The 27,869-nt window shown below is 38.8% G+C and overlaps 1 protein-coding gene across 1 annotated transcript in view; it reads right to left on the bottom strand.

The window, feature by feature from the left end:
• Positions 1-27,462, bottom strand: part of TRPM3 (transient receptor potential cation channel subfamily M member 3) — a 497,295-nt gene extending 469,833 nt beyond the window's left edge. Inside the window, exon 1 of the mRNA XM_036262135.1 lies at positions 27,021-27,462. Coding sequence (XP_036118028.1) covers positions 27,021-27,197 — 177 coding nt within the window. The 5' untranslated portion in view covers positions 27,198-27,462. The remainder of the gene's footprint in view (positions 1-27,020) is intronic.
• Positions 27,463-27,869: the final 407 nt, after the last annotated feature.

The raw sequence follows: 27,869 nt of genomic DNA, 5'->3' as shown, positions 1-27,869 counted from the left end.
CTCCACTTACCAAGTATAGATTTTTCTGCTTTCCTTTCTTAATATCTTATAAATTATGAAATATACTCAATTTTATATTTTAAGATCTGATTAGGAAGGTATCCACAGTAATGTTAGCTTTATTTCTTAAAATTGTAGTACTGACTTAAGAATAAATTTCTGAATCTTTAAGACCAATTTGGCAGCATTCATTTGAATGGAAAAAAATCAACGTCCTCTGCTCTTTGTTGTTATTATAATGTATCTTTTACATTAGACACTGTAATACATTTATACATGTATAATATAAACTAAGTACTGTGTTAGGGATGCAAAAATGAAAAGAATAAACAAGATCTGTCTTCTTGTAGAAACTATTTCTGATACACATTCAGGACTGGAACTTGAATTTTCTTTCAGTCCTGTTACCTTCACATTTTATTAGCTTGACTTCTTCTCTGTCTCTCTTCCATTTCTATGTGCTATGCTTTACTGTTTCAGAGAATCCATATTAGTCCATGGAAGAGACAGAAGAGCACAGAAAAAGGAATATAGTAGGAAAAAATTAGTTAGCAGTTATAGGTACAGACTGGGTTAGGGTGATCGGTCACAGGGGTGTTGGGAAGATGAATGAGATAAACATATGAAGGCAATAAACACAACGCCTGTCACACAATAATTGTTCTGTGCTACATCAAATATTATTATACAGGCACATTCTAAAAATCAAAATTTGCCTGTGGTTTAATCACTTATAACATTAAAGAAAGAATCCATTCTCAATAAAATATCAACATTCAACTCAGCAATACAACATTGATCTCGTGGGACAGTCAGGATTTAGAGGGAGGGTCAGGAAGAGAACAGCCATAAAGCTCTCTAGTTTTGGAAGTACACACAGCCCCAGGAAGGTCTAAAGTCCCCTTAGCACACTCCATTCAAAGCAATGACTTTGTATTTAGAAGAGGACCCACATCATCTCTGCAGATGACTATCTACAAAATGGACTGTAACCCCAGCCCTGGGAAATGCTTCGGCTTTTATCTGAAGTGGGGCTCCAAGGACATATTACTATTTCCCTTTTGCTTTCTGGACTGAGTTTCTGATTACATTTGGCTGTTAAAATTTATGTGAACAAAAACTCTTCTGTTTTCACTAACAAAAGGTTTGCTTATGAAATGAATGCTGAAGGGGTCAAACCGACTCCACCGTCATGTATGAGAGAGAGAAGCATTTTCCAGATTCCCTTCTTTTTCTTCTGTCACATGGGACATGAAGGGAGAGGCCTTCATTTATGCAATTGAGCTGTTTCTCATGAGCTCTTAAACACAAGTTAAAACAGGTAGAGAGGATAAAATTAACTCTTCCAACCCAGGCAGAATTAGAAAAATTTCCATCTAAGTTTATTCTCTTCTAATAGTTATGGGGCTATTTCCATTGTTCACCTAGATCACTACCAAATATGAGTAGACACCTGAGATTCTCTCTAGATGGTTTCTCAAGGAATTTAATTCTCCTTTCCATTATCAGAGAGACCTGTCATAAAAATCACAATGGGCCTGTGGTTTTCTTTCCTGGGTTCATCCTGTTAAGAGTTAAACAAAGGCATATATATTCAAGCAGGATAACTTTACGAGATTAGCTTTCTTGCTCCTGGAGAACCGAAATTGATTTTAACTGAAGTTAATGCTTCAAAAATAAGTTCATCGACTCCCATCTAAAAATAGATCAGTGGTCAGAAAAAATATATAATTCAAAATAATGTCTAAAATGTTCTGTTTCTATTCAGAATCAAAACAGCATAATGTGTAGTAGCCTCTTATTGCCATTGATTTTTATATCTAGTTGCTTTTCTCTTTCTTTAACTACTAAGAATTGCTGTAACTACCCTGCTAGGATCTGAAGAAAGAAGATCATGCCGAGAGTCAAATTTCTAATGGAAAATAATTAGAATAACATGAGTCAAGAAATCTGTGAAAAAGCAAAGTACATACTATATTGCCTGGTGCAATTACATCTTACAGAGGTTGAGAATGAGAATGAGACCCGTTGGTGAGAAGCTTGCAGGATCCCCTGCTGATATTGGAATGCTCATCCTCTGTGTACACACACCTAACAGAATAAAATGGTGAAGAAAATACAAGAGCCTAACATGGCCCTAGTAGATTTTACTTACCTGGAGTGCTGTAATCACTAACTGTAAACAAATAGTCCTTTATAATTAAACTTGAACTTTCAGATCAGCTGGTGGTCAACTTAATTTATGTTTCTGCAATTTGTAAGAGTGGGAAGACACTATCTGGAATTATTGGAGTGAAAATTCAAATTTAGAATTCAAACATAATCAGACTGTGTCTGGAATGGTGGCTGGAGTAATCTGCTTAGTTATACCCTAGCAGTCACTTCATTAGTCACATGTATCATTTGGCTCAAAGTAGCTGGTGCTTCAGAGAAGGAGGTGGAGGAGAAACCCATTCCTGTGACCCATTTGGCCAGAGCCCAGGTAACATTAATAATTTCTGAATCCTTCCTGACTCTGGCAGCTTTTACGGTTTGTTGTCAAAAAGATTCAAGCATGGATTTACTTTACAATGTTTGCCTGTTTCTTTTTATAAAAGGGCTCCATGCTCACTGAAAAACTCTGAACACACAAGAAAATATAAATTGTCTATAATTCTGTCCTATAATAACATTAACACTTTCAGATGTGTGTGTAAACACACACACACACTCACACACAAGTGGCCAACACACACATACATACATACATACATACATGTATATGTAGTGTAAGTTAGGATATATTTAATATACATGCCTGATTAGTATTTATTTACACTTAATATTATGCACACAAAATATATTGATATATAAATATATATATTTTAGGTTCTGGGTTTTTCCAAACTCTTATGAGCTTAAAACAAATCTTTCTTACACTTCCAACTTTATATTTTTCTTATTCTTTTTAGTATCACTGATTTCTCCTAGAACCAACTATACACTCTATAGGAAAAACAAATTTACATTATTCAAGCTTATGTGGCTCTGCATTTTAGAGTCTAAAAAGAGCTATAAACAGAGGTCTAAGTGACAAGAGTGCCACATAGAAGTGTGATGATTATCCCAACATCACGGGTAACAAAAACCCAACTAAGGTTTTGAAAGACATTACAAATAAATGAAGTATTTCCAGCCTTACCACAACTGGAAGATGTAGGGGCCAACGGGTAGTTTGGATATAACTAGCAGCTGCCAAATATCACAGATGGCATGAAATTAAGAGATGTGGGGAAAGGAAAGGATATATGATTAGATTGGTCCAGTAACAAAAGATGCAGATAGCAGAGCTCCTTCCAGGACACTCATGAATCTCCTATGTGAAAGCGGAAGAAAAGAGGATGCAAATTCACCCAATACCTGCATGGCTTCTTTGGTGCATGCTCATACCATGATTCATTGTGTAGATGGCTCTGTGGCCAACACTAGAATATGTGTAACATGTAAGGGCCATGGATCATATAAGTTATCATCATGTTATCAAGAGAATTGCAAACCAAAAGTAATGAAAAGAGAAGGATAACAACAAGTAAAAATAAGGGCTAGAAATCAACAGTTTGTAGAGTGAACCCAGTGACTCCTCAACATTGACTGATTTAGTGTATAGGAGTTAAGAAAGTCTGTTTCACATCATCAAGTAGCTGGCAACCCTTTAAGATAGATAAAGGAGAAGATATACGTGGAGAAACAAACCAGGCTGCCTGATTGTCCATACTGGTGTTTTCTGGTTTAATGCAACCACAACTTTCCATAATGCTGGTAGGCCATGGGCCTTTGTAGTGATGAATGCTCCCCTGTCACTCAAACTGTTAAGCAGCTTCTTATTGCAGGTGATCTTAGGAGCATCATTTAGGCTCTCTGGACCACAGGTTAAGGAATAAAATTGGACCAGATGACCAGTTACATTCTTCTCAGCTCTAGAATTCTACGTAATTCTTGTTGCCCTGACCACACTGGCATGGAAGTTATAAATGTATGGATATAACTGCAGCATGGTGCTTGGTCTCTAACCTCAACCAGAGGATTTCTAAGCTTCTTAAAATGTTGTCCATTGATGTCTTGAGGTCCCCTGGAAATTTCAGTGGCCAATGAACTGTGATGGCATCTCATAAGTATCACTACTTCCAGGCCCACCATTCAGGAAGTGATACCCAAAGCAATGTTAGCTGGTACTTTCAATATCTCAGGCACTTTATAGGAAAAAGAGCTCCTCCCTCTCCCCACCATATTTCATTCATAAACCCTGTCTTCTGAAAAGTATAATGCTGCATACGGCATTACCCCTCCTCTCTGGTGTAGGGCCTTTATAATGACCCAAGCTTATGCTTGATTGTACCTTTCGATGAGTTATTTCCCAAGAAGCTTGAATTATACTGGCTATGCACATGTCAGGATAGAAAAATGCAACTTAGAAAATGTAAGATCGATGCTGCATTTGTATTGTTACTCTAAGCCACCTTGCATTCAGTCAACAACAAATAATAAGAGCTAGTATTTATTGAGCATTTACTATCTGTAAGGCCTTAAGTGCTTTATCTGAGTTACTTTATTTGATCTTGATAATAACCCTAGGAAGGAGGTACCATTATTTCCTTTATAGATAAGGAAACTGAAGTTTAAAGAGATTAGGTAATTTACCCAATATTTCCAGTGACTGAGATGATATTTGGACATATGCATGCCTATGATGACCTGCTCCTTGTTGATGTTTGTGGAGCCTGTTATGTACTAGACAGTATACTGTAGTCTTTCCCATTATTTTTAACACTGGAAAAAGTTAAATATGCCTTTATTTTAGAAGTTTTACCTGACACAGCAGGGACTCAGATCTTATTGACCACACTTCAAGGAATTTATATATTTCTATGATTCATGATGTTTTGTAAAAATTAATTCCTTTCAGACTTTCAAACCCTAATTTTCATACCTCATAGTTTAACTCCTTTAATTAGTAAATCAGTCAACAAACAAATATTCAATTAACTTCAATGAGCCAGTTATTTTGTTGGCCAATGAGGAAGATTCAAAGACACCAAGTCAATGGCTTCACCTTAATGAGTATATAATTCACATAGTAATAGACTCATATGGTGAGAAAATAGAAAACTATTGGAAAATTAGAAGTAAAAAATTCTCAAGCTTCTGGTCTCATTTCTTTATTATGAGGAAGTGATAGCCTCTGGAGGAAGGGTCTCTAAATTCAAATCCGAGCTCAGCTACAATTGTTCCCTGATCTCTGTCACCATAAGATTAAGTCTTATTCCTGCAACTATAAATGACCAGAATAGTACCCCCCCACACACACACTTGTCTTGTACATTTATGGCAAAGATTAGATGAAATAACGTATGTAAAGTATGTAACATGCTACCTTGCAGACAGCAATCATTTCCTAAATCTTTACCACAATTGTCTAAAATGATTAAAGCATAAAGGTCTCCAACTTCCTTTCCTTTTGCATCCAAATCTGTGTACTGTTAGCCAATCTTACTTCTGTTTTAGAAGATGAAGTGTCATTTCTTACCCACTACTTATTAACATTGATTGCATGCCATTATTAGACTTCTCCTTTCCAAGGAAAACACCTTGCCTCTGGTTTTGACTGACTTTTTTTTCTGATGTTATGCTTAAATTTTAAATCTCCTTTACTTGTTTTTTTCTAATGTGTCTAAAAGCTAAATGCAGATGGCATTTGACTTATGATGATTTGTTTTTAATTTATGATGGTGTGAAAGCAACATACATGCAATAGAAACTGTACTTTGAATTTTGAATTTTGATCTTTTCTCGGGCTGGCAACATGCAGCACAATACTCTCATGATTGGGCAGTGGCCACAAGCCGCAACTCCCAACACTACATTGCAGTGTGTTGTCAGCACTTTTTTGGACATTGTGTTTTCTCATCTCATTATGTCTGCAAATCTCCATCTGTGTCTCCTGCTTCTGTTGACAAGAAGAGGAAGGCAATTATAGATGCTCCTCAACTTATCATGGGTTACATCCTGATAATGTAAGGTTCTGAGCACATTTAAGGTAGACTAGACTAAGCTATGATATGAGCTGGTTAGGTGTATTAAATGCATTTTGATGTGAAATATTCCAACTGACAATGGGGATTGGGACTAACCCCATCGTAAGTTGAGGAGCATCTTTAGACCTTTCCTCTGGGATCATGTAACCATCTGAAGCTCACCCACCATGCATCCTCTCCTCCTCTGTTTATCTTCTTGAAGTACTATACCCATTTCCTTCACTTCCTGCTTACTTATTCACATATCCATTCAGGAAACATACAAGCATCTATGATTTCAGTGTATGTGTCGTGCAATAAAACATGAATAAGATATGATCTCTGCTCTTGAGATGGCCGTGGGTGTTTTGGTTCCTTGCTCCCACTACCAGAGCTCTTCATTTAGTCACCCTTGATCCTCCAAATCACTCAACTCAAGGGTCTTTTCTTAGTCCTCACTGACTTCCTCCTACCAAGGAAGCTGATGTAAGAAAATCTGCTGAAGTAGTTTCAAACAATTGCTAAGACTGTTTCTAGAGACTAAAGGGAGACTGAATTGTGTGTTTTGTGTAACTGCAGACAGATATGGAGGAGAAAAGTGGGGAACACAGGAATGGTGGGAAAAGTAATTCTCAAGTAATTAGTTCAAACTCAGCCAAAGAAACCTAAAAATTGGCAAAGCACTATACTGCCAAAGATAAATATCGAAAAATACATCCTCCATCAGAGGCAATTTGCACAGGAAATACAATTAACTTCTTCAAGGTAATGAACACTCAAGACATCCCTTCCTGTGAGGAAGAGAAGAGAACATCATAAATGTGCTCTCTGTCGCCCTTCTGACCCAGGTTAGTCACTAGTTTAATATTCAAAGGGCAGATGTGCTCTTTTTCTCTTTAGGAAGTTTGATGTTCAAAGACAGTTTAGGCCATTGCCTCCTGTGACAGCAGTTCCCCTGTGAGAGTTACATTTAGGCATCCATGCCTTATATTATTAATAACAAAACTGGTAAAGGCCAGCAAAGTCCAACATCTTTCTCTCTGGGCTGCTCAGAAGAAGCAATTGATCCAAGACTATTTCCTTTTAGAAGGATAGGTGTGTACTTTTAACACCAAATCTGTGAGTGGAGTTCTAGCATAAAATTTTTTCTTCAAATATATTATAAGCAGCCCTTCCATACCAAAGAAAAATCAGAAATGACATTACAGATACATTAAATTTTTGGTTCCCAACATGAACATTTTTATCTTGGTAGTAAAATGGAATGTGTTCTTTTAAAGGCAAAGCAAAACAAAGCCCCCTCCCTAATGCTCTTAACTCCCTTCCCATTAAGTAAAGAGAACCACCTGTCCTTGGTTTCTAGGCTGGCCTAGCTCCGCCTGAGATTTTGGAGAGCTGGAAATACATTCTAATTCATCATTGTGTTCCTAGGTTACCTAGTTCGGACTCTGCCACATAGCTGATGTCTGTAAATATGTGCTGAACACAATTCCCCTAAGAACATTTTAGAAACAACTTGAAAGGTAAAATCCAAAGTACTGACCATGGCAATAAGGCTCTTATTTCCTGTCCTAGCTGCTACCACACTGCCTTCTTTTCCCTCAAGCCTACTTAGCTACACTGATCAACTTTGCATCACCCAACAGGCCGTGCTCATTCCCACCCCAGTGCTGCTACATGCAGCCCGTTTCCCACCTGGAGTGTCCTCCTTTCCCTCCTTCTCTTCTTCTGGAATCATCTTTGAAGATTTGTACAATCCAAATATGGATTTCTTTGGTTCCTTTTTCCTCAAGCTAAATTAGTAATTTCGCATACTGTTCTCTTATAATATCTGGAATGTGTATCTTATATTTCTTTTTTTCTTTCCTTATTTTTAGAGAGAGAGGAAGAGAGAGAGAGAGAGACAGAAACATCGATGAGAGAGAACATCGATTGGCTGCCTCCTGCATGCCCCCCACCAGGAATCAGGCCCACAACCTGGGCATGTGCCCTGACTGGGTATTGAACCAGCGACCTCTTGGTGCATGGGTCAACACTCAACCACTGAGCCACACTGGCCAGGCATGTCTCTTGTATTTTTATCAGAAAGCACTATGGTTAATTGTTCATGTCACTATCTCCCATCAGTTGGTCAGACCCTAGAATGTATACATGTTATTTTCATCTTTGATTCACTAATGCTTAGCACTGAAATGTAGAACATGCTCAAAAATATTTATTGAATTAAATTGATTTATGCCTCTCAGTCAAGCACATATGCTTCACCCCTTTCTGATAAACTAGTACTTATTATGCTCTCTCAAAATTTGTGTTTTAACAGAATTCTGAGGTATGGTAAAATTTTTTAAAAACGAGTCAAATTGTTTTTCAGTTTGAAGTAAAGATATTGTTACCTCAAATCCTCTTTGACATGAGGACTGTAAATAAGAAAAGAGGACAACAGCTTTGGTCATTGAAACATACCTTTCCCTTATAAATCATGCTATATTTCTCTACTGAACTCTGATCGGAACCAAAGTGAATGCCCCTATTAAATTTTCCTATTATGAAGTGAAAATTATTAAAAGTGAAATAGGAACCTTAGAACAAAGTGACAAGTATGTTTTCTTTTATCACCTGCATATCCTGTGAAAACTAGTCTTTCAACTTGATGAGGTGTGAATATGACTATGTATTTGAGAAGCCTGCCAAATAAGGTCTGAGATTTCAGAAGCCAAAGTTGTAAAAAAAAAAAAAATATATATATATATATATATATATATATATATATATATAAAACACTGGTACAGTAATACTGTGCACTTTAATCTTTGACATGTGCATGCAAGGGACCTCAACAAACAACAAACAAAAACCCTGTCCCAAACACAAAGATCTTGCTAACTGTAGAGTCCTGGAAGCCAGTAGGTCTTCAAAAGCGCCCTGTATGGTCTAAGTTTAATTGGTTAAGGAATTAGATGTTTAAGGGGCTGAGGGTAGAATATACTCACAAAGAAATTCTTTTCTTCTCTTCAATTCCATGAGAGCAGATGATAATCACTGCACAAGTTTGTATTTCCAGCACTCCTAGGACATTTCACACAAAGGATCTATCTGAGAAGTTTGGTGGAAAACAGTGAATTTATCACTCAGTTAAGGACAGGCTATGACCTCTTTAGACACTCTGTGTCCTAATCAAGCTCTGTGGAGTAGCTATAGCTGAGAACAATCAGCCCTTCGACCAACTTTTCAAGGGTGACCATCACCATCTAATTTGGATCCATCCTTAGTGTGATAGCCAACATTTTATAAAACTTCCTCATGTTAACTTTAGCTGCATAAATCTACAGCCTACTACACCCCAATTTTCCTTAAAAGCCACAAGCTAATTTGTTTTTATTTACAATTTGTAGCCTTATGTTTCAAGACAGCAAAGATTTGAGTGTGTCTCATGTGCCAGGCACTATTCTCAGTATTTGATATAAAAACTTAATGTGTAAAATGTAAAGCTCATTTATTTCTCCCAACTACATGGCAAAGTAATGAATATTACTATTTTTTTTTATATCCTCATCTGATGATATGTTTTTATTGATTTTAGAGAGAGAGGAAGGGGGGGCGGAGAGAGAGCAAGAAACATTGATGTGAGAGAGAAACACCAATTGCTTCGATTCCCAGTCAGAGCACATACCTAGGTTGCAGGTTCAGTCCCCTGTGGGGATGCATATGGGAGGCAACCAGTCAATGTTTCTCTCCACTGATGTCTCTCTCACTCTCTCTAAAATCATTAAACATACCCTTGGGTGAGGATAAAAAAAATTATAGTGCTGACAGTTAAAACTCATGAACTTAAATGTATGTAAGTCTACCTTAATTTAAGGAAGTTTTCTTGATAATGTTGAACACTTCATTTGAGTAGTTAACCTGCGAGAACCTTGTTCAAGATTGTGGAGGATGACCATCCCAGAGAAGTCAGGTTACACTGAAACAGTTTGTGTATGTCTAGAGTTCACCTGTTAATTGAATGAGACACACCAGAATGTGTACCTACTCCTTCTGCTCAGTGACATGGCATAATGAAAACTGAAAAGTAAGCTCTGGATTCCCTTTGCCTAACATTTTGTAGAAGTCCAAAGCAAAGGAAGGTCTTGCGCTGTAGCCTTTGTTTACTAGAAGTCTCATAATGCCATTGTCACTCTAGATAAGGGCATTTTTAAGAGTGTAAAAAAAAGAAAACATTTCTCCATAATGAGGTAGTTTGCAAAGTTATTTGGATATGAAAAATGAGCTTGCCAGGGGCACACACAAAAAAAAAAAAAAGAAGAAGAAAAGAAAAGGGAAGATCCCTCCTCCAGTGCAATCCTCTTAATAGAGCATTCTGCAGCTGCTGAACAATTCCTTAATGACCATTAAATCTGCGCTCGCCTCTGCATTGGCACAGCTGGAGGCAGTGGTGCCATCTCCAGAGCTTTGAGGCAGTGGGTGAGGAGGCGGCAGCATTGCACTTCAACTGCAGCAGCCTGAACCCGCAAACTGTTGAGTGAGTATGAGCTGTACCCCAGATAATATATATGTACTCCACACCCACCACCAGAAGAGTCCTTGCTTCACATCACTGTCCTCAGCCCACTGCTCACCACATGCCCTTTACACCTGATATTTTAGCTTCCCTCATGGGACTGCCTCCATGAACTATACTCTCTAGGGTGCCTCCTTGCCTTTGTAAATGCCACTCTATCTGGGATACCTCAACTTCCCAGAAGTATTGCCTTCAATATTCAAATAAGGAGTTACCCTTTCCAGCAACTCCCAGGCTATCTTTGGTGACTCTCATCTATGTTGCCAATACAAAAACATGTCTCAAGCCATTGTGTCATTACTAATTTGTTCATCTGTCTCCCTAATCCCACTGTTAGCTCCTTTTGACTGGGGCCTAGTAGTCTCCATCTTTCGATTTCTAGTACCTTTGCCCTGTTTCTGACACATAACAATTGATGACTGTAGAACAAATAAGTGTATAAAGAATGAATAAATGTATGCAGGAGAAAAACTAATTTTATATTCCTGTTTTGCTTTGTGAATTATTGTATAGCTAAAAACAAAACAATACTCATTTTGACAGCATTAAATGTGTATGAAGTTTCTCCCTTCAAAAGAATATAGACAAAAACAGGATTATTCTGATTAAAACGATCTCTCTTATAAGGAACTCCTTTAAGCACAGTTATTTTTTAAAATATGTTTTTATTGATTTATTTTTTTAGAGAGAAAGGAAGAGGGAGAGATAAAAAAACATTGGTGTGAGAGAGAAACATCAGTCGGCTGCCTCCTGCGCGCCCCCTGCTGGGGATCAAGCCTGCAACTCGCAAAGGTGCCTGACTGGGAATCGAACGGAGACCTTTCAGTCCACGGGAGGACTCTCAATCCACTGAGCCACACCAGCCGGGCATCATAGTTAATATTTTTTTAAATCATAAAACTTTTCTCGTATTCCGTTTACTATCACATTACTACTTCTAAACATATGTGTGGTTTTTCTTTCTTTTCTCAGGGATAAGAAATTGGGATGGTGCAATTTCATTCGGCCAGAAGAGCTGACAGACCCCATTAAAAGCTTCACAGGACCTTCCAGCAGTGGTGAAACCATAAACAGTGGAGGAATTCAAGGAGGCATTTCAGGGAACATTAGAGCCCATCACACCATCTAGTAGTGGGCTCTAAAAGCATTCCTTCTTGATTCCAGTGTTTTCCTCCAACAGAGAAGACCTACTGTTTTTCCAGGCTCTCTATGCCTCTTTATCAGAAATATTGTCTTTATAGTACCCCTAAAATCAGGTTCTGTACTTGGGGTCTATTTCCTCTTATTATAGACAACCAAAGTGTACATACTAACTGGTTATCTTCACTTGCAGAGTGAAATCTTAGTTTTTGGATTACTCACAGTACCTTTTAGGCCTGGGCAGCTTCCAGAACCATTATTAAGCTATCGTGTGTCAGGGGATTTATGCTAATTGAATTAGTGAAGCATATGCTCCCACCCACACTACATATTAGACGAATGGGTCTTGGTGGCCATATTTATATCTGGTGATTCAATTTCCCTGGCCTTAGCAATGCAGGCAAAGGTGGATGTCTGACCAAGCCTGACTCAGTGAGATTCCTGAGGAGTATGGAAGAGAAAAACTGGATGTAAGGAATGTAACTGCAGGATCAAATAGAACTGGAACTGTGGTAGGTGTCAGTGAAATACAGGGCAATAGAGGAAGCTGGTCTACAAGAAAAAACAGTAGTGTAGAGCAGATGAGCTAAGAGACTCTAGGGCCCCATAACTAAGAAACCTGGATCCCTATGTTGTCTGGCTGTATTTCCATTCCAGTTGCTGAATAGTCTAAAGATGAGCCTTAGAGGAAAATTTTTATTTAAGTTAGTATGACTATATTTCTCTTATTTGCAAACAAACCACATTTAAAATAGTGATTTTAATACAGTTGTAACAATGATCTATGTGATGGTTAGTTTTATATGTCAGCTTGTCTAGGCCACAGTGCCCAGATATTTGGCTGAGCATTATTCTGGATATTTCTGTGAGGGTATTTTTGGATGAGATTTGCATTTAAATTAGCGGTCTTTGAGGAGAGTAGATTGCTCCTGGCAACATGGGTGAGCCTCACCTAATCAGTTGAAAGTCTAAAGAGGAAAAAAGGCTGGCCCTCACTGAAGCCAGGAGAAATAATCCAGAAGACTGCCTTTGACTTCATCTGCAGCAGCGGTTATTCCTGGTTCTACCGCAGACTGCCTTCGGGTTCTAATTGTAACTCCTTCCTGAGTCTCCAGACTGCCAGTCTCCACTATCAGTTTTTAGACTCCCCAAACCTCCACATTCATGGGAGCCGATTGCCTAAAACAAACCTCTTGATTGATATATACACATGCATTCTATTGGTTCTGTATCTCTGGAGAGCCCTGACTAACACAATCTATAATAATTGCAAAGTATAATTGGTTGTACATAAATAAAATTTATTCCCTAAGTCCACATTATTACAGAAGACATCTTGTGTTCTATTTGCATTGCAGTATTTCCATTTTACTATGTTAAAAGGAAAAAACCTCATATTTACTGAGTACTGACAATAGTGTATGCCAGTGATTTTCAACCTTTTTCATCTCAGGGCACACACATAAACTAATTGCTAAAATTCTGTGGCACACCAAAAAATATATTTTTTGATGATCTGACAAAAATAATAGGTATAATTTTCATTCATTCACACAGGATGACTATTGCATTGGCTGTTGTCATTTTTTTATTTGACAATCTAAGGGAAAGGGACCAGTGCCTCTGACTAAATAGTCAGGTATTGAATATTTTAAAAATTCTTGCAGCACACCAGTTGGAAATCTCTGGTGTATGCCATCACAAGACATACATTAATTTCTGAATAATACAAAGCAGTATTTGTATTTAATTTATAACTAAGAAAACTGAGTTGCAGAGAAGTTTTGCATCTTGTCAATGATCACCTTGAGAATATAGCTTTTAATTCTTTTCTTTTTTTTGTCAGGTGCCCAAATAATCTATATGTTTATATTATCAATACATAACTCTGTAATTTAGTTGGGTTTCATATTAAAGGAGAGTAAAGTGGGCAGTGATGGATGTAAGATGCAGAGAAGTATAGGGAGGGAATTCTGAGTTTAGAATCAGAAGAGTCCACTAATACATAGCTTAACCTATCTTGGCCATAATGTTTTTAGCTAAAATGAGAAGTAATTGTGTTTATTACACTTGTTTCACAGGCTGCTATGAAGTTCAGTTCATTTGACGTAAAAGCAAAGTACTCTGCAAATTATTATTATTATTTTTTAAATTCCCACTCTAGGACATTTTTGCATTTATCTTCAGATAGATCAGGAGGGAGAGAGGGAGGAAGAGAGACAGAGAACATCAAAGTGAGAGAGACACATTGACTGGTTGCCACCCACATGACCCCAACCAGGGCTGGGGACAAACTGCAACCAAGGTATGTGTCCTTAGCGGGAACCAAACCCGAGACTCTCTGGTCCACGGGCTGACGCTCTAACTGCTGAACCAAACTGGCCAGGGCTGTACTCTGCAAATTAGAAAAGACTTTCCAAATGTTAACTTTCAATATCATCTCACTTTCCATCTCTGTACATTTCAATACAGTTTATGAATAATTACATTTTTTAAAGAACCAAGGCATTCTTTTTTAAAGAGAAATGTAAGTATTTCCCTACTAACATTTTCTGAATATGAGCTAAATTGTGAGACAGCAAGCCCACCACATGCTGCTCCCCAGTGAGCATGAGATGATGTTATAATTAATAAATAACTTACCCCAAGCTCTTTCTGTTATCAAAGTAGTTTTTAAGTAAATAGGGCACACAATGGATTTCTATCATTCCTACTTAATCCAAGAACATTAGAACTGCAAGGGACCTTAACAATCATCTTGTGGTTGGCAAACCACAGTCCACAGACCAAGTTCCACCTGCCCTCTGTTTGTGTTCAGATAGTGAGCTAAGAATAGTTTTTACATTTAAAAATGGTTGAAAACAATAAAATCCAAATTTCAGTTTGTGTTAGTCTGTTCAGGCTGCTATAAAATAATACCAGACTGGGTAGCTTATAAAAGCAGAAATTTATTGCTCACAGTTCTGGAAGTTCAAGATCAGAGTGCTATAATAGTCAGTGAAAGCCCCCTTAGGTGACCAATTTCTCCATGTGTCTTCCTATGGGACAAAAGAGCTCTCTGGAACCTCTTTTACAAGGCACTAATCCTATTCATAAGAGTTCCATCCTCATGACTTAAGACTCTCCCTAACATCTCACCTACTATCATTACCTTTGGGAGTTAGAATGTCAACATAAGAATTTTTAACATATGAACATTCAGACTACAACACAATGTTCATAGATACATTTTATGGGAACACAATTTCATTTATCTGTTATGTGTTGTGTATGATTACTTTCTCAAACTACAATGGCAGAGCTAAACAGTTTGGACAGAGACTATATAACCCACAAATCCATTTATAATGTTTTAATGTTTTCATTGATTTTTAGAGAGAGAGGAAGGGAGAAGGAGAGAAGGAAACAGAAACATCGATGAGAGAGAAACATTGATAGGCTGACTCCTGCACACTCTTCACTGGGGATCGAGCCCGCAGCTTAAGCATGTGCCCTGCCTGGGAGTTGAACCAGCAACCTCTTGGTGTATGGGTTGATGCTCAAGCACTGTGCCACACCAGCCAGGCCATTCACAATCTTTTTTTTTTAAAGTTTGCTAACCCTAATCTAATCTAATCTAATTATGTCATTTTATAGATGAGAAAACTGAGACATTGAAAAATAAAACTATTCTGGGTAACTCAACAAGGATATTAATTAATGCAGAATTAGGGCTAAATCTAGTTTTTCTATTCAATGTATCATCCTGAATTTAATAAAAATTAGCTTTAATTATACTAATTTTAAAATTAAAATATACAGCCCCCTTATGCTAATTACTGGATTTATCTCAAAATCTTTGCTCACATGAGCTAATGTTATACAAAGTATTCATCCTGATAAAGTAAAATACTGTTATTTTTAATTTATTGAAATGAATTTATATTATCCTTCAATAATAGTTCTAAAAAAAGTTATTATAGAACAAAATATTGGTGAAATTTAAATATTTTACTTGATATATCAATCAAATAGAAATATCATCTGGTTTTAATTCACAAAGCAATAATATATGAAACATTCAAACACTTTCAGGCAAATTGGCCACATTCAATTTTATTATGAGATGACTGACAATAAGATGAGAAATAATTCCTTAGTCTTCCTGTGTTCGGTGAACAGAGCTAGACCAGTTATTTTCCCAAATGTAAGCTAAATTTCAGTCTTTCGTAAAAGAAAACATAAGTGTCTCTAAAGTCAAAGCATCCCATTTACATTACTAGGAAGTCTCTATTGGGTTTCCTACCCACTCCTTAAAATACATCATCAAGGGGAAATGCTTAAAGCAGTAGTTCTCGAGTAGGGGTGATTTTGCCCCCCAAAAGGATATCTGTCAATGTCTTGAGACATTTTTTGTTGTCTCAAAGGGAGATGGGAGGGAGGCATTCCTGCTGTCTAGGACAATGTCCAAAGATGTTGCTAAACGTTCTACACTGCATATGACAGATATCTAGCCCAAAATGTCAGCAATGCTGAGGTTGAGAAAACTCTGTAAATTAAACCAGCAGATCCCAAATATTCAAGCCATCATTTATTCATGAACTAGCACTGTAGAACAAATATCTGTATGCATGTTTGTGTGACAGCTCATTCTTCGAAATAATTTTATTCATTTCTTTCTTCTAGCAAAGACATGAATAAGCATGGGAATTATGTCAAAAAATAATATGTAACATTTTTTGCAGTCATATCTATCATTAATCTTTTTTGTTTTGTTTTGTTATCCTCACCCGAGGACATTTTTCCACTTTTGTTCAGAAAGAGTGGGAGGGAGAGAGAGGAAGAGAGAAAGAGAGAGAAACATTGATGTGAAAGGACACATCGAGAGGCTGCCACCCGCACGACCCAACCAGGGCCGGGGACAAACTGCTACTGAGGTACGTGCCCTTAGCGGGAACCGAACCCGGGTCTCTCTGGATCGTGGGCCATCGCTCTAACCACTGAGCAAAACCGGTCAGGGCTCTATCATTAATCTTAACAAGCATGTAGCAAGATAATTTTCTAATAATTCTGATCCCTTCCATAAGAAATTCATTTAGATTTTGGTCAATTTTCTTCCCAGTAGGAACCTAATAAATTAAGACTTCTATTTGATTCTACTCATGATACCTGATATAGCAAAATAACCTAATGCTAAAATATAAAAACACATCCTAAGTCACATTTACCTTTAAATGGAAATGCCAAGATACTTCAATAGGACTGTGTCTACCTGGTTATCTCTAGACATTTGCGAGAGGCTTATTTAAAGGGTAAATCAAGAATGGCTCAGCAAGTTTAACAGTGTAGTTTTCTTTTAATATGTTTTTATTGATATTTTTAGAGAGAGAGAAAGAAAGAGAAGAGAGAAACATAGATGTGAGAGAGAAACATCGATAGGTTGCCTCTTGCTAGCCCTCCACTGGGGATTGAGCCTGAAATCTGGGCATGTACCCTGACCGGGAATCAAACCAGGACCTCTCAGTCCACAGGAGGACGTTCCATCCACTGTGCCACACAGCTGGGCAGTGCAGTTTTCTTTTAATAGTACTTTCTCTACTTCACAGTGTATCCCAGCCAACGACATCATTAAACATAATATAGTAAAGTCTCTTGGAGCACTAAATTAAGGAATGCCCTTTCACCAACATAATTAATAGATGAGGATATCTCAATCTCTTTCAGTAAATATTTTCAAAGCAGAAATGTGGTGCTACCTACAGGTTCTTCCTTGAGTACATGTTTTATTCTGCATCACTTGTACTGAGTAATAACTATTGGTTCATTTTCTTACGTCATCTTTCAATTTGGGGAATGTATGAAGTATATGGTGGGACAAAAGTAGGTTTACAGTTTTGAGAATGTGAAACAGAATTATCCTTGTATTACTATTTAGTAATTATTGTATTATTTTCCATACAAACAACTGTAACCCTACTTTTGCTCCACCTTGTATATTACCTCAAGCTCAGGTATTCTTTAACTAGACAAAAAGGCCAAGACCCTTATAATACCATTTGGTTCTTTTTTTTTTTTTTTTTTCTTTATTGATTTTAGAGAGAGAGGAAGGGAGAGTGAGAGAGATAAAAACATCGATGAGAGAGAACATCAATTGGCCGCCTCCTGCATGCCCCACACTGGGGATTAGGCCAACACCCTGGGCATGTGCCCTGACTGGGAAACGAACCGGCAACCTCTTGGTGCACGGGTCAACGCTTAACCATTGAGCCACAGGGGAGTACTGCATCAGAGCACAGTCATCCATTTTCTCCAAAATTTACCTATTCTAGTGTAATTCATCTAACACTCAAAATATCTTAGGCTCTCTGCTAAAAGCTGTACACACCAACTTGTCTAAGACATAATTTCCTGGTTTTAGGAAGATATTTAGATGGAGTAAAGAGTTAATAATACAGCCCTGGACAGTTTGCTCAGTGGTTAGAGCGTCAGCCTGTGGTCCAGAGAGACCCGGGTTTGGTTCCCGCTAAGGGCATGTACTTCGGTTGCGGTTTGTCCCCAGCCCTGGTTGGGTCATGCGGGTGGCAGCCACTTGATGTGTCCCTTTCACGACAATGTTTCTCTCTCTCTCCCTCCCACTCTATCTGAATAAAAAATGGAAAAATGTCCCCGGGTGAGGATAAAAAAAAATGATTCAAAAGCAAAGACAGAAACACCCATTGACTTTTATTGGCATGCATATAAAAAGAACTTCATCTGATTTTGGAGACTGAGGAAAAATTGTCCTTAATTCATCCAGTTGAGTTGATTACTAAACTATGGACAGGAGTCAGGTAGAAAAAGGTGTGGTTCAGATTTTCCAGGCAGTTCAAACTGCTTGTGCAAAAAGCCCAATTATAAGGAATTTCATGACTTGAAGAAAGGAAAACCAAAATATGAAGTCAGAGAAGTAAGCAGAGGACAGATCACCAAAGGTGTTATATATCATAGCAAGGAGCTTAGATTTTATTCCACAGGAGAAAGAGAACTGAAGAATGTCAAACATAGGAGCGTCCTGGTCTTACTTCCATTTTAAGTGAACCATTCTGGTAGCTGTGGAAGGGATCAATGTAAAGTAGACAGCTTCAGTGTTTAGGCCCAAGAAAAAGAGAGACTGATGTTGGGAACTAGGAATAGACAAAAGGTGGTGGATCAGAGACATATTTATGAGGAAACCTGACAGAACTATTTGGCTGATTACATAAGGAATGAAAGCAAACAAAGCAAAAGGCATACGCCCAAGTTTTCCAGTTTGGGCAACTTTGTCAAATGTGTGATTCTAGTAACTGGGAGATGATATCAAGGGAAGGGGGCAGATGTGAGCGAGCTCGCTTAGTTCAGCAATAGCCAAACAATGAGGACAGAGGATAGACTTAGTGCTCTTTCTTTGCTGCAACGTTCTTCTACCTTCAACCGTCATCATGTAAGTGTATCATAACCTTGAAGTAAAAGAAACTAATATGCTATTTTTTCTTCTAATTCAGGATATTACCTATCTATTGTACATTCCTATCACCTAAATGCACTTTTCTGCATGATCCCTTAAGAAACAATTATGTCCGGCTGGTGTAGCTCAGTGGTTGAGCATCGACCTATGCACCAAGGGGTCACTGGTTCGATTCTTGGTCAGGACACATGCCCAGGTTGTAGGCCAGATCCCCAGTGGGGAGCATGCAGGAGGCGGCCAATCAATGTTCTCGCTCATCAATGTTTCTATCTTTCTCTCCCTCTCACTTCCTCTCTCTCTAAAATCAATAGAAGAAAAAAAAAAGAAACTATTATGAAAATCATTCACTGCTCTATGAGTATAGGAACTTTCGAGATGTGGAAATATTATGAGCCTATATAGATTGATAGAGAGATCCTGGATGCTCAGTTTTTAACAATAAAAATCGGATACTAAGTGTGGTCATGCAGAGGCATAATTTTAATGAGCCAACATCTCTTTGCTAACTTGTCACACTTCAGAAGAGATATTCTCAAATGATACTACGCATAAGGCTCACCTAGGCCATTTATTAAAATGTAGGAACACATTTTGAAAAACACTCCTTCAAGAGCTTACTTTGGTGGATAAATCTCCCTCAAAGTAAAGCAATTCAATATATAAAATGCTGCTGTTAATGGATTATTAACAACAAAATTTCCATCTATCTATCTATCTATCTATCTATCTATCTATCTATCTATCCACCTACCTACCTATTATCTGTCTATCATCTATCATCTGCACGTGCCACTGAAAATAGAAGTAGAGAAGAACCACTCGTCCTAAATGTTTTTAAACATAAATTTTATGTGTGATAAATGTAAAAAGTAAATGTCCCCCTCCTGTGGATTTTGTTATACCTGCCCCACCCACCCCATCAGTTATGGCATTATATTTTTCTCATGTGCTCAGGAGCCAAAATTTTTTTGTTCAGCACAATTTTCCATGTTTAGTATGTAATACTAGGTATCATACTTAAACTTTTTCAAATATAAAGTTAATTTTAACTTTGAATATAGTTTTCCCAATGAAAGCTCTGGATATTCTCTTCCTTCCCCTGCCTCTCCAGAACCTCGTCCTTCCTTTGTTTCTGAAAACTGTGAGGTAGAGCAGGTGGGTAGGGGGATCTCTACCACTGTGGGCATCAGTATTGGTGTCTTTGTCTTTGGCCCCCAAGTGAACTGGCCACTTCTTACCTGGTACTGTCACATACGATTAGAATTTAAGGGACTTGCACTGGAGTGACCACTGCAATCCCAAGGCTGTCATAGGGAATGTTCGATAAAAGGGGCATAGGCAGGATGCTGCAGAATCTTGATCATGGATCATCTTTGGGAGTGCTGGTTAACAATCATGTGTCCATATAAATTAAACAGTATAGAGAAATCTAAAATTGTATGTCACATGACTAAAATTCATGACTATACATAGAGGAGTATAAATATAAACAAAAAATATAAAGAATACGGACAAACATTCCTTCAGATTATGTTGTATCACCTACAAAGCAAACCAGGGCAGCTGAACTCAATGTACTTCTCTGTCTATAAATAATCTTTCATGATTAAATCTTGAAAACCCATAAACTGTTTACTTAAAACCTTTTGCCCTCACTGTTGACTAAACATGATCTGTTCCGCCCAGATGCCAGCATAAGAGAGTCTAATGGAGTCCTCCCCAGCTCAGCTAAGGCTTTGGCAGCTTTTCTCAACATGTGGTCTTTCCAAGAGCTGTTCACAACAGAATCATTGGGGGAGCTTGTTAAAATGCCAAGTCCTGGGCTCTCCACCTACCTACTGAATCAGCACCCCTGGGGTGGGCTTTAATGTTTGCTTTGTTTATAAGTTCTCCGAGTGATTCCTAAGCATTCTTGGGATTTCATATATCAGTCACATGTTCCTTCATTCCTTTGTTCTTCAAAAAACATTTACTGAACACTTTTGTTAGCCACAGTCTTTAAAACTCTTTTCATGTTAGATAATGGAAAGGGAAAAAGGACATGGTTTGGTTGTCTGCAGATGAGCTGAGCCAGTTGAAGTTATACCAACAGAGGGAGGGGGAGGAGGTAAAGCCACTGTGGAAGAGGCAGTGTTCTCCTTCCCGAAGAGAGTCACGGACAAGGAAGGCAAAACCCTTTCCCTGGAGACAACCCTTGTCCTATATTACTGTGACTCCACAAGTCATCCCAGTGCCAGGTGGCCCTGGGCTCGGACCTCCCAGCTACATCCCTCCCCTCCTTCCCCCAGGGACCACACACTCCCACTCTTTCCGCCACAATAGAGGGCATCAGAAGACAGAACTCTCCAGAGAGACAGGAGGGTTTCTTGTTGCCTCAGGAATTTCCTTCAGGCTGCCAGAGGAACACTTCACAAAAACGCAAGTCGCAGGGTCACTGTTCAGCAGTCTGAGTCGAAGCCACCACTTGAAACACACCAGATAAATTTTCTCTCCCCTGGGTTTTAGCTTGGGCACATTTTCTTTCTCACATTTTGTTAAAGGGAACCTGAGGCTGATGTGCTGACATGAAAAGACAATTTTTTTTTTTATTATTATTAGACTCTAAATTTTGCCTAACAATGTGTTTTCCTAAAAGCAATGTATTCTTCAACTTTCCCATCTTTAAGACACTTAGTGGAATAGATCCATAACCAGTCCCCTGCTTTTGCTCACCACCACTCACTAGCGTGTTTCCTCTCTTGCTGTAGAAAATTAAGTACTACTCACTAGCATGTGATTCGTTGATATTATTGTACCTGCCATGTAAAGATTCAGAATTTTAGATATGTAAGGGAGACTTTGAAAGTTTAAATTTAAAACACAAATTTAAATGAATCTCAATACTATTGTTTTCTAAGAAAACACAAAGGGGAAGTCAGTTTCTGGAATTCCTGGCATCAACTGTAGAAGACAGACCCAATTCATTCTGTCATTAGATCCTGCTATGCTTGAGAGACAATGTAATGGACATTAATTACCATTATAAGAAATTACATAAGTAGAAAACATTGGTACTTGGGCAGAATTTGTGACCTGGTAGCCTAACTTGATCACTACTCTTTCCATTATTTCCCTTGTGTTACCCAGTTCACTTTCATTAATCCTTCTTTGATAACTAAAAGAGAGAACAGAGAAAAAAAATAAAACACTGAATTTTTTTTTACTGGATTTCAAAATATTGGGAGTTTCCTATGCAGTTTTATAAGAAGTCAGGAAACAAGTTAGAAAAGTACAGTCTAAGAAAATTGTAAGTGATATTACTGACTCTATATGATTTACTTCAAAAATGTGCTCTGCCAAACATTCAGTGGGGCTCATGCTCATCAATGACATGGAATTCTGTTCCTTACTTTTGTCTCAGGCCCATTAGAATTGGTAGGTGGCATACCTTTTCTAGCTCAGCAGAGAACCACAAAATGAGAAGTTCTGTCCTTCCTTCTCAGGACTTTTCTTCTCAGACAGTGGGACCACCATCCAACCAGACAGCAAAAACAGAAATTCAGGCCCTGGCCAGTTTTGCTCAGCGGTTAGAGCGTCGGCCTGCAGTCCAGAGAGGCCGGGGTTCGGTTCCCACTGGGGACACGTACCTTGGTTGCAGTTTGTCCCCGGCCCTGGTTGGGTCGTGTGGGAAGCAGCCACTCGATGTGTCCCTTTCACGTCGATGTTTCTCTCTCTCTCTCTCTCCCTCCCACTCTGTCTGAACAAAAAATGGAAAAATGCCCTTGGATGAGGATAAACAAACAAACAAACAAAAAAAACCCCCACAGAAATTCAGAAGTTATCCTATAATCTTCTTTCTACCATAGCTGATGAAGTCAACAGGGGCCTTTTTACTTTACCTCCATTACGATGGCCTTAGCCCAGGTCCTCATCAGGTCTCCAGGCTTTCAGTCCCCCACCCCCATCCATTCCAGACATTACACCCAGAGCACTGTATTTAATACCTGAACTGGGTGGTCACCTCCTTGCTCAAATACCTTTAATGACACCCTGGAGCTTCCAGGATAATGGCCAAATGCCTTAGCTTAACAGACAAGCCCCTCTATGATTTAAACCCTGATGACTACTCTAGTCCTTCTTCCATTTTAATATCTGATCCAGACTAATTATCGTTAGCCCGAATAAAGGCTGCTCTTCCATGTTCGCAGAGCATGCCAGCCTTCATCATTGGGAATCACAGCATTGGTTCTAAGTCAAGCCAAGGCATAAACTCTTCATTTTAAAAATAAGGACACCAAGCTACAGAGAGGTTAAGTAACTTAATCTAGGTCACACAGCAGGTTCGGAACACAATGGAATTAGGACCCAGTGTTTAGGCCTATCTCTCCAGAATGTAATTTCTTTAATCTCTTTCTGACATTGCTCAAAGTGGGCAAAGTTATATCATTTCTTAGTATAAAACTTTGAAAATATTAAAATTATACTGATCCTTTAGTCTTCATTAACAAACCGGCTTTAGCATGTACATACAAAATCAGTTATGAGTAAACAGCTTTCCTTTCCCCCAATGTAACCTATTTTTCAGGAGCCTTCTCTTTAGTAAGTCCACCAAGACTTCAATAAAAAGAGAGCTCTCTGCCCTAAGATTAATCTTCAAATTCAACACAAGCTACCAAAATAAAATCTCCCAAATAAAACAATGGCAGAGGGAGATCTGATAATGAATATGGAATATGCAAAGAACTGCCTGTCACTGAAATAAACTTGACTTTTTTGTGATCAATAGTAAGATGAAATCTTGAAATACATAAGAATAAAGCCAACAACCAAACAGAAATAATTTAGAAAGGGTCCCCTTTGAAATGTATCCGTGAGAAAACAGCGTCTGTCTTTTGGCTGTCATCATCATGTGCCTATCCAGAAATTCATTTTCAAATCTTATTTCCAAATGCAATCTCAAATTCAAAATCTGAGTTGGTTGGCATGTTCAGAATTTGGTCTGAGATGGACAAAACAACAAGTGAGATTTTTGCAGAAGGCATCAGCAGTATATTCCAACCTTCATTAGGTTTAATTCATGCTTCAGATAGTGGCCTTCCACTTCTGATGCTTTAGTATCCTGTTTCTATTAGGAAATGAGAAATATATAAGGCCATTTCTAAACATTAGCATGGTACTGAAAAAAGTTAGCAAAACACACTTTTCAAAGAAAAGATAGGAAGGGAAATTGGCTTGAGCTCAGTATTGTCAGAAATGGCAAGTGATCTGGGTTTAACTAAATCTGATCATGTCATCATGCCCTACACTGCATTTATTGACGCATAAGGGCACTGAAAAGGGCATATCACATTAGAAAAAAAATGCTTGGTAGAGGAACAAAAATTACCTGTTGAATAGGAGAATTTGGTTGGTTAGCTTAGAATTTCAATAGACTCCTAGATACTCAGAGAATTCACCCATCAAATGATCATGGTGGTGGGAGTGTGGGGGAGGTAGAGCAAGAGACTATGAGGGGAGGGAGGGAGCAGACAGTACGGAAAGAAGAGTAAGAATTACTGTTATTAAATATTTAATTTCTAGACTAAACCAGGAAAAATATTGGCCAAAAGATGCAAATGATTACTCAGGAACTTTCCTTTTACTTGAAGTATAAAAGCTGGGCACGAATCCATAAGGACTAACAAAGCAAATATAGGACAGCAACAACACGGGGGGTGGGGGTGGGGGAGGATTACATAACATTCATATCTAGAATGTCAATACTACAATTACTCATCTACAAAAGCAGTTTTCACTTCTTTCTAAGTATTTGCTGAAATAATTTAGTATCACTTCATTTTTTAAGATCTTGAAATAGGCTCAATATCTGAAGTCTCCTAGGATGGCTATGATCTTTCAAAAATCCAGATGACATTTGGAAAAGAAGTTCTCTAGTAAAACACATCCTGTCTGTTGGGCCGTGAGAGAATTGGAAGAATACTCACTAATGTACTTTATTGCATGAATTGTTATAAAGCACCATGTTAATAAAGTATGTTAATAAAGGATGGTGGGATTGAGCTGTATGCCAACAACAGCGCTGGTGTAGGATTGACAATGTCTGCTGATAAACAGCATGGACAGTACTTTCAATTGAAAAAGATGGTAGGTCTTCTAAAAATAATCTCAAACAGGTACTTCTCTGCTGGTTTCATGACAAGTAAATGATGAATAATATTTTCCATTAAAAATCAGCATATTAATTAATTAATTAATATATATTGAGGGTGACATACACACACCTGTTGAGATCATTGTGTAAGTTAAAAAGCATTATTTTGGGGTGAAGCAATGACTGACTTTAACAGAAAAATGCGTCTCATTGCACATTAAATTGATAGAATCAGTTTTCACAATCACAGTTGGATTTGCCAAGACATTCTTTGCTTCAGACCCTTGATTCAGTAGTGATTCTGGAGAAAAATTTACATTCATTTGTTAGTTCCCTGGTCTCATTCTTTTTCATGCCCTATCACACATGTGGTTTCAATACAGGACAAGCAATTATATCCAGGAAAGCTTCTCTCCCACTCCCCATCCCCAAACCTGCTTTTCCTCCCGCTTTTAGGGAAGCAAACCATCACCATGACAACACAATGATGCGGGTTTGTACAGGATGTGGGGACAGTTTGTGTTGAACAGAATAAGGAAAACTCAGACAGTGGGTAATACATACTCTGTTGTGCAAAGCCACTTAGCTATACAGAACTAATTGTCCACATCAAACTTGACTCAACCAGAACACAGCCTCGGGGAAAAAAACAACATTGCAAGTGTAGTGTAGTCAGGGTTAATTCTTTAATCTTCCATTATGACTGTTTGGATTCAATGTCCAGTGGTCATTAAATCAAAATATCACATTAATATAAAAAAGAGAATTTAGAACTTTGTCTTGCCTTTTTAACTTTAAATGGCTATGGGACATCCAGAGATTAGCACTTGTCCCAAATAAATGTTACCACATTCTCTTTTCTGGGGAAAAAGACTTGTTTTCTGCGCCCTTTAAATTGTATTTGTATTTCTTTCCCTACAAGGCAGACGGTGAAGGTCAATTCCGATGGAGTTGTGGGGGCTTTTCCAGTATCTTGAATGTATTTGCTGCCAGAAAGAGGAGTGCCGCAGACACATGGCAGAGTCCTAGCCCAGGTGTAGCTCCATTCTTTTGTGTAACTCGGAGCTGGAGAGAGAGCTCAAGGCATCCTTCAGTATATATTTAACAATACTTTCCCGCTACTGACTTCACTTAGGAGATTAAAATCATCATGCCGTTTTTAAAAGGACACCAAAGAAGTCACAGTCTGAGGAGGTTCATTCTTCACCTTTACCTGAGCAACCACCTAAGGACACAAGACTTTTTAAATAATGAGGAGAATCCTTTGTTCTCTCAGGTTCCATTTAAAGGGAAAGTGGGTCGAAGGGCTTCCCCAGGGAGGGAAAAAACACACCCTGGAGCCAAGCACAGGGGAAGAAAGGATTTCTCTCCCACTGCTGCTCCCACCCTCCCAAAGAAGTTAATTAATTCTATTTTAGGGATATTTGGGAGGGGTGGGGGAGCACCAGGAAGCCCATTCTCTGCAACCACAATCTTATTCTTTAATGTGGCTCAGACCATCATCTCCTCCCTGACACCATGGGGTGAGGGGCACTGAGAACCTCTCTCAAGCCATGGGCAACAGCACCAATACTGCATGCATTCTGCTCCCCAAAATGTGCGTCCCAGCCCAAGTGCGAAGTTGGGTGTTGAGACCTGAAAAGCACAATCAGAGCCATTCAAAGCAGCAAGTTACGGTACCTTAAGAAGTCTGACAGATGGGAGAAAGGCTGCGTGGCACAGCTTCCGGATGGTCCAGTTTAGGGGTCGAGGAGCATCCGTTTGATTCATGACCCCTTCAAAATTCCACCGGGAAAACCAGAAACTGCAAACCTGAGCAATGCCTAGAAAACAAATGGTCCCCCGCGACCCTGGCATCCCATGGTCATCTCCACATCTGCAAATTCCATTAGGGCAGAGGCTTCCTGGAACTTGGGAGACTAGTCAAGTGGCTTGCCTGAGCCACTGAACCTTCCTGAGAAAGCCACCTCCCCTCTGCCTGCAGCCGTGCTCATGCATACCAAATGTGGCTGAATGGAGGCACACTGCCTGCTGCTTCGGGGAGGGGACGCAGGGTTTTGAAGGAGAGGGGCAGCCTGCAGGAAACAGCCTGCGGTCGGAGTCTGAGCAGCTGGCTCAGAATGCGCGCTCCCTCTCCCGCTCTCCTCCCCGGAAAGGCAGGGCAGGCATTGGGGGAGAACCCGGGCCATTTGCTCTGCTCGCTTTGCTTGGGGGGGAGCCAGGAAGAGAGGGAAGGGGAACATCAATAGAACCAGAATGGGGAACTTGCACTTTCTTGCACAAAGCACTGGAAACTGGCACAGGGGGAGGGGCTAGGACACAGAGGGAGAAGGGATGCCTCCGAATGATAAGATAAACACTTTCCTTTTGATTTATGTGACAGAATAAATTGAGAGCTATTGTCAAATGGATCTAGACGAAAAGGGATCCTGTTGTGTTCTGGGGTTTTTGTTAACTGTGATTGACGTCCTTACCCTCATATAAACATTATATAGATGACAGCGGCGGAAAGAAAAGCAAACTAACACA

Source organism: Molossus molossus, unplaced genomic scaffold, assembly GCF_014108415.1.
Source record: "Molossus molossus isolate mMolMol1 unplaced genomic scaffold, mMolMol1.p scaffold_m16_p_14, whole genome shotgun sequence".
Lineage (NCBI taxonomy): Eukaryota > Metazoa > Chordata > Mammalia > Chiroptera > Molossidae > Molossus > Molossus molossus.
This window is presented reverse-complemented; position numbering and strand designations above follow the sequence as displayed.